At 35.3% G+C, this 8,063-nt stretch overlaps 1 protein-coding gene across 3 annotated transcripts; it reads right to left on the bottom strand.

Moving 5' to 3' along the window:
- Positions 1 to 471: 471 nt before the first annotated feature.
- LOC137835596 (BEL1-like homeodomain protein 1) lies at positions 472 to 6,783 on the bottom strand. Of its 3 annotated transcripts, none has more exons than XM_068644180.1 (6): positions 6,566 to 6,783; positions 5,135 to 6,019; positions 4,082 to 4,455; positions 3,921 to 3,981; positions 2,176 to 2,975; positions 472 to 1,070 (listed from the first exon to the last, which is right to left on the bottom strand). In XM_068644180.1, exons 2-6 carry the CDS (start codon positions 5,969 to 5,971, stop codon positions 1,016 to 1,018), a joined length of 2,127 nt encoding a protein of 708 aa, XP_068500281.1. In that variant the 5' UTR covers positions 5,972 to 6,019; positions 6,566 to 6,783; the 3' UTR covers positions 472 to 1,015. The 3 variants fall into 3 exon arrangements, with proteins under 3 accessions (XP_068500281.1, XP_068500283.1, XP_068500282.1); XM_068644182.1 differs by lacking the exon at positions 6,566 to 6,783 and adding an exon at positions 6,318 to 6,500; XM_068644181.1 differs by having other exon boundaries at positions 871 to 1,066.
- Between the last annotated feature and the right edge of the window lie 1,280 nt (positions 6,784 to 8,063).

The following is an 8,063-nucleotide window of genomic DNA, read 5'->3' on the forward strand; positions in this document are numbered from 1 at the left end:
TTTAGATATGTTTATATTATTAATAAATAATTTTTAAATTGATATCTAATTAGGTACCAATAGATATATCAATTCTGAAGCTAATGTTTTTTAATAATAAAAATTACTTTAGATACGTTTTTATTATTAATAAATAGTTTCTAAATTGTATATAATTAATTAGCTATCAAGATTTTGACTACCAATGTTTAAAATTTAAAATAATTAATAGCTAAAATATTAGTATCTAATTAGATATGAATTCAGAAACTAATTTATTATTTTTTTAATAATGATAACTAATTAAATATCAATTCAGAAACTAATTTATAAATATTTTTAATAATAAAAATTAATTAGATATAAATGATTTTTTTAGTTTATAAAATAATATAAATTTTAGTTAGTTACTTTTTATCTCTAAAATTAATTTTTATTTAATAATTTTATTGTAATACAGTTAAATATAGTTAAGGAATTATTTGGAAAAGATTGAAAATGTAAACTGAAATAAAGAAGTTTTGTTATACACTAAAGTTATGTTTGAGTATCAAATCCACATTCTTTCGTTTTCTTTCCACTACATTACTGTGTTATGGTATATATCATATACAAAACATAATGATTTTCTTGTATTCTTATAGTGTAAAGTCGTGTGTTTGTGACCTAGGCAAGAAACATGCGTTTGGCTCGACACCTCTGACATTGGTTCGAATCTTCGAGATACTCACCAGAAAACAGTTCTACTCCCTCGGATAATGTCTTTCACTCCTTACTACTCTTTCCTGTTCCATGCTTCCAACAACCTAACTGTCTTTCTCTTCTCTTTCATAGGTTGTTCCACTCATTCACCGACTTGGGAGATCGTCCAATTCGAACCCAGCACGAGTTATCTCGCTCTCGTTATTCTAGAATTCAAGAAAAGCATCTGGTCCCGTGAAAGTTCTCGCCACTTCAGGACTTTCCAGAGACAGTGTTAAGAAGTTGCTTTTGGCTTTCGGATTGTGCAAGTTGCAAATGGCGCATCTAGGCTCACTCACTTTCTCCTCCAATTGCCAACCTGCCATGCTTCAGAGTGTTTCTGATTCTTCCTTCCATTGACAACCCAAATGAGAACTAATGTTACTAAATTACAATTAAGCCCTTGTGTATAATAATTAATATATTAAAGATAAATAAATTAAATAATGTGTAAAGTGATACCATATGAAAGGTAATAAATTACAAGAAAAACATTAAAACATGTTTTAAGAGAAGGAAACCGGAAAAATCTCCGTTTCTCATGTTACATACAAAAGTTATAACATAGTTCGAGAATACATATTTAATCTAGAACAATTTTAATGTAGCATAATATTAACTATTTTACATCAACTAGAAAATGTAATGGATATATAAAACAAGAAATGAAACGGTTATACACAACTATAGTTCTATAAAAATATGACCTCACGTTAAACTCCAATGAAGAGGAGTTTAAAAAGGAAAGATAATGATTATTATAATTACATTCAGAAGGTAGCTTTGAGGTTATAATCGGGGTTAATTACTTTCGCATGCATGCAACGTACTGGTAGAGTGTCAAAAGTAAATACAAGACAAATTACGCATGCCCTTCTATTCCCTCTCATGCATGTCGCCCTCTAGTATTTCATCCTTCAACCACTATTTATGAACCCAAGGCAATCCAAATAACCACATTCACCTATATATATATATTATAGATAGATATCATATATATTTAATATCAATATCAATATCAATCATGAAATCAAAAGAAATCTTCAATCCTTCTGGGTACCTGGCTTCATCAATACCATATACAATATATATATATATATATGTTCCCTCCCCAACTTTATGGATCCTATAATTAAGCTAACTTAAATTTATGAAAGTATAATCCTATATTACTATCAATCTTTACAGGGAGCAAGCATCCCCTCCCATGCCAGGAATTTCAGTATATCAGAATCAAGGTACATTTCACAATTAGTGACTGCATGTGTCTGTGAGAACAACATATTCCTTCTCCATTTCTTTTCTTGAGCAGCTAGCTAAGTCTTCTGCCAAGTTAATAAGTGTCCACAGAAATTAAACACTCAGAAGTGAAAGATTTTTATCATAAAATTTCCAATATTCTAGCTAGCCATCAGATCTCAGGCCACGAAATCAGGTAATAACTGAGCAACAAACCTCTTTCTGTTTTGAATATCAATGCTCTCATAAGTTGTTCCTGAGTGGGATGAAGGTGGAGTGTTGATAGCACAAAATTCATTCCCAGTCGTTCCCATCTCAAGTCTCCTTCCCAGATGAATATTCTGTGAGAGAAATCCATGCTGAGTTCCTGAGATAGAAAGGTTTTCATTGTGGGGAAGACCTAGTGTGAGAGAAACACCATTTCCATGGAACCTTGAAGCCAGTTGCTCAGTAGTGACGTTGAATCTGTTTCCAATGTCTTCCATGGCGAACGCTCCAAAACCCCCACCTTGGTTTGTATTGCCACTCATCAAAGGGTATCCATCTTTGTGGTGCCTTTCAATGCTAAACTTTGTGTTGGCTTCTCTAGTATTTGCATGTTCACCATTATGCTTCATTTCCATGTCCACTGAGAGGATACTACTTGGAGAATTTTGCATTTCCAAACTTCTTGGTTTGTTTGGACTCCTTTGCACGTCAGATGATCCTGCAAGATGGAAACCAGAGTGGGATTGAAGGGACCCTCCGATGGGAGACATTGAAGAATTTGTTGAGATTTCATTTGGAGAAGTGTTTTGGTTGTTGAAGCTATCTTGTTTTGATTGAAGATTATCTAGTTTAATGGCTCCTGATTCTGGTGCAACATTTGCTGTTGACCCCAATTCCTTGCTCAACTCTTTTGATCTGCTGTTTTCTGAGCCGTTCGCTTGTTCATGATCCTTCATTTCTTCCAGGTACATTTCTTCAACCATTGGCTTCCACAGCCGAACCCGGGCATTGATAAACCAGTTTGACACCTGCATTAAACTTAATAGTATCAGAAACCTTTGATTTTGAGATTTACTTGTAAATTATTTAAAAACCAAAAAGAGTGAAAAATTAACGTGAAAAATAAAAATAACAGTATATCATAAAGTATATAGTTTTAATTTTTATTTTGTAAGCTAAAATAATGAATTTGGGGGAGAAAATACGGATCTGTTGTTCTGGATTATTGTCATGGGAAAATAGTAACTTTCACCCTATTTTAGAGTGAAAGATGAAAGTGTCAGGAAGAAGAAAAAAAAAAGTAGAGAGAAAGTAATAAATTTGACAACAATAAGAAATAAAAACAAAATAAAGTGAAAATGATAAATAAATAAACAAAGATATTTTGACAAATATAGAATCACTTGCCAACCTATTTATATGGGTATTATGGTTTCTAGAAAAAATAGTAAATATAAAGTGCTGGTATAAATTTATTGGGTAGAAAATATATGATTTTCCTAGTTCATATTTGTGTTTGTAATCACCCTTTTATTCTTTAGCCTCTGAACTGATTCTAAAACTCCACCATTAAGTTCTCAAAAAGAATTTCCGAGAAGCAAGAAAAGTAAGAATCAAGCTCCAACTCATGTATGGCATGATTTACACATTGAAGTAAAACTGCAGTATTGTTTACATTATTTCTGATCAAAATCATCCACCAACACTTAAATTGTTACCCGACACCTAGAAAGAGAAAGAATAAAGGGAAGGGCAATATTGTTTCAAAAAACAATATAAATATATAAGATATTATTATTTAATAAGAAAAAGTAATGGGTGAATGTTAATAAAGCAGTTGATTTATAAAACAACTATTTAAAAAAGGTAAGATAAAATTATGGGCTATCTCAAAAGCTTTGAAGAAAAAGTAAATATTTTTCAAACTCAAATCACATCAATGAAAAGCTTTGCTAATCCTTGATGAAACATACCTGGCTTCTAGCCAGTCCAGTTTGTTTAGCAAGCATGGCTTTATCTGAGTCCTTTGGATAGCTGCAGGTCACAGTTAGAAGCAGGTATAAGTTGATGCGAAGTATATGCAATACCTAAAATAAAAGTAGTAATACAAAACGCAAGGCTAATTGTATCATACGGGTGAAGAAAATGCTCAAAAAGCCAAGCTCGAAGAATGGAAACGGCTCGTTCTGGAAGGCCTCTTTGTGGTCTCCATGCATTGGGTTGAATCATTCCTAGCTGCTGCAGTGCCCTTTGTTGCCTAAGATGGTGATCAACATACCTAAGCCTTGACCCTTCTACTTTCACTCCTAAGCAATCATCTTCACCCAATGTCTTGCTCGTGGCTTTGATTTGTGCAGAGATTGCATCTTTCAGGCACCGGAATTGCTTTGAGATAGTCTTTAGGGCAAGGGCAGTGTAAGATTTTGCCGCCCCATAACCCGCAGCTTGCTCAAATGATGATACCACAATTTGCATTTGGTGGTGATATTGCCTGTACCTTTGTTCCACCTGCAGGTTTTTAAATAAATAAAAAATTAGTTAGAATCATGTGATCATACAGATAACATGTATGTAATTAAAGTGCACCTAATTAAAAAGTTAGAAGGGCTGTTAAGATGAATCATGAAACGAGACAAGGTACATATAGTAAGGTAATTGGAGGGTTATAAGTTATAAACTATAAAGTTTGTAATTTAACTGTCTACGACTTCCTCAATCCGAATGAATAAAGGGTTCTGCAACTGTGCGGATTGTCATGGATAAATGCTGAAACTGACCCAACTGGGTCCAAACACAAATTATTCTCTGACAGTACTCATCAGACCAGATTACTTTTCCTGCCAGTTTACTTTCCTCTCTGCACATTATTTCAGGGTACAGGAGAAAGAACTGAAAACGAGAGACAGCATTACTGTCAATTTCACTGACCCTCTGCCACTGTCACATTCTTGATTATTGCATCCTCCAAAAGCTGAATATCGTACTAGTACATAATTTTCCAATTACTGAATCACCAACACAGACCGAATAATAACTCATAAAACCAAACCAAACCACAACACGCTTAACCGATTACTTAATTATAGTGCTTCCACAAGATCAAACACACACTCATATATTATATATATACGCACACTATTGCATGAAGAGTAAAAATCACTATGCGTAATAGTAACCAAATTATTACCTCATCCAGCATGTTGACGAGCTTGGACTTCTTCATCTGAAGTTCTTGCCTCTGGGCGGTGCTGAGTTCAACCATTTGCTTCCCTGCACTGTTTTCGCCTCCACCACTTGAACCAGCACCAGCACCAGAATTTGTAGATTCTTTATTCGCTTTCACCTTCTCTGAGAACTTTTCATCTTTGTAGATTCCTTTTCCTACGTTAACAACTTCATCCAGAAGCTCCTGCGTCGCTTTCAGATACTTCGACCCCAAAATCAGGCCGGAAACTCCTGTCGACGCAGCCGATGTCGGCGAGTTCCCAGTTCCGGCGACATGGCCCTGTCCGGCAATCTCAAGCTCGCCAGAAACTGACCTGAAGTTTGTTTGCTGTGAGGAAAGGCTGAGAGACAACCCCTGCTGACTGGGCCGCCGGAAACCGCCGCCGCCGCCTGAACTGCTAGAAGGCGTTCCAGGTTGATCAACCCCCGAACCCCAGAGGTTATAGGGAACGCGAGGGGCGGTGGAGGAGGCTCCGCCGGAGAAGCCGTGGAAGGCGGCGATATTTTCCCCGAACAAAGACTGTCGGGTGTGAGCGTGTTCATCGGAATTTCCGGATCCAAGGACGTTTGACACGCCGTGAATAACTTGCTGGTGGTGGTTGGCGGCAGGTGATACCGGAGGCGCGTGGGTGAGACTCGCGAGGTTGAGCGCGTTGGTAGCGTTGGGATTGACGAGAAGTGTTGGGTGGTGCGGCGCGTCAGCATAAGGTACGTAAGACGGGTTCATAAGGTAAAGCGTTTGCAAGCCATCTGCAGAAGATTGAATCTCCGAAGTGCTTCCATGAAAGTACGTCGCCATGTTACGCTTTTGCTCTTGTATTCTATTTTCTCTCTCCCCTCAGTGACACTGTCACAACACAACAACAACAACAACTTTCTATTATTAGCCTTTCAATTCAATTCATCATCCTTTTCCAGGATCTCTATATATAGACACATATATTCTTATCACTTCGATCTTGAATAGCCCATTATGCATGTATATTGAAAAGTTATGTTGGATTAACACACAAGCTTCCTCCACCAATGTTGGGGGTTTGATTAAATTAAATTAAATTTCTCGTTTGTTTGTTACAGATCCTGAAAAACAAAAGCCAAACAGGCAGCCTCGGAAGCTGTGTTAGAGAATCCTAGAAACTGTGTACCTTAAAATTGGGAAAATCAATCTGGACAAGTAAACAACAATTTAACATATGACAGATGGAGGAGGTGAAAAGGAAGTTGTATCCTTGGATGATTGTTGATGGGAAAAGTGAAAAGTGATGATGAAATGATATGAAATTACAAAAAATATATAAAAATAGAGAAATGGAAACAGATCCCGTGGGGGAGGAATCACATGAATATAGGTGAGAAGAAATTAACTAAGGAGTTGGGTGTGTTGTGTTCGTACCATTTGGTGAGTTAATAAATGGATTGAGGAAGATAAGAGAAGATAAGAAGGTAGAAAGGGGCTATCTAGATAGAGAAAGTGTCCTTCATCGCGGGGTAGAGGATGAAGATAAAAGGGTGGTTCGATGGATCCGTTTTGGTTTGAGTTGGGAGAGCTTGAGGTTGATTTATGGCTTCTTGCTTCCTCCTGTCATCACTATTCTCTGCAACTCTCTGTCTGTCTTCTCCAGACGGAAATTCTATATATATAAACTTTTTTAATATTTAAAATAGGCAGATGAGTGATGAGTGGTCACTGCTGAGATTGTGGTCCTATTTATTTCAATAATGGTAATTAAATAGGCTTAAAATTAATATCACTCTAATTGCTTTTATTTGAAACAATAATAGATACTTCAAAAGTGTTTTAGCTACAAGATCTATAGTTTTTTAAGTCAGAAGTGGGTCCTTTTTTTTTTTATCTATGTTCTATATTGTTTTTAATTATTAATAAAATTTCATTAAACTCAAAATTTATTTTAAAGATAATTTAAAAATATTTTAATTAAGTTTGATTATAGGTAAAATCTTATCTTAATATCGAAATTCTATTAGTAATGTTAATAAATCAATCCTAGACTGATTGAACATTATTCATGATCTCGTCTAATTTTAGGTTTGAGACTCTGAGTTTAAATTTTTAACTATATATTTAGAGTACAATCGATCAAGTATAAGTGTTTCGTCGATACTAAAATTTAATTATAGTGTCTTTGATATTGATAATGTTTTTTTAACATACACTATTTAATTCTCACAAAGCGAAGGCTAGAAAAATTCAGCTCAAAGTATTTTGTTTGCCAAAGGTCTCCCATAGATTTGGCTACCACAAATCCTCTCATGCATTTATTCCAAAATCCAATACTCAAGATCTCCTTACTTTTTTAAATCACTAATCGATGATTTTTCGACTTCTTCATATACTCGCTAGCTTTGATAGGAGATTGACTCTTACATTATGATCCCTTGGGACATATCAAATTAAAACTTTCAAAAAGATGAGTCACTTTAAAATTCCGTGTCAACTGTTCTATTACTCCCATGTTTCATGTTCGACACATTTCAATAATCAATCATAACAACATTTGAGACCCTTCAAAATAATTTCAGTCCCACTTACTTTCAAATTAGAAGTGTTGCCTACCAACAAGATCCATCTAGGCTCTACCTCCAAACTCCCCCGAGATTTCTTGTTTACCAAGAATGTCAATTCAACCACAAAATCTACAAGTGCCTTCCCTGGCCTCTTAATTCATAATTTATGTTGTATTCCGACAATTCTACAACTCATTTCATCATCCTCCCAACCAAATCTATTTTTTTGCAATAACTGCCTAATAGGAAAATCAGTTTTCACCACAATCTTAAAAGTTTGAAAGTAGTACCTCAACTCTCGTATCGTAATTACTTTTGTCAAGTGACCTTCTCCAATTTTTTGATATTTGACATTCGATCCTTGA

Source organism: Phaseolus vulgaris, chromosome 5 (assembly GCF_000499845.2).
Source record: "Phaseolus vulgaris cultivar G19833 chromosome 5, P. vulgaris v2.0, whole genome shotgun sequence".
Classification (NCBI taxonomy): Eukaryota; Viridiplantae; Streptophyta; class Magnoliopsida; order Fabales; family Fabaceae; genus Phaseolus; species Phaseolus vulgaris.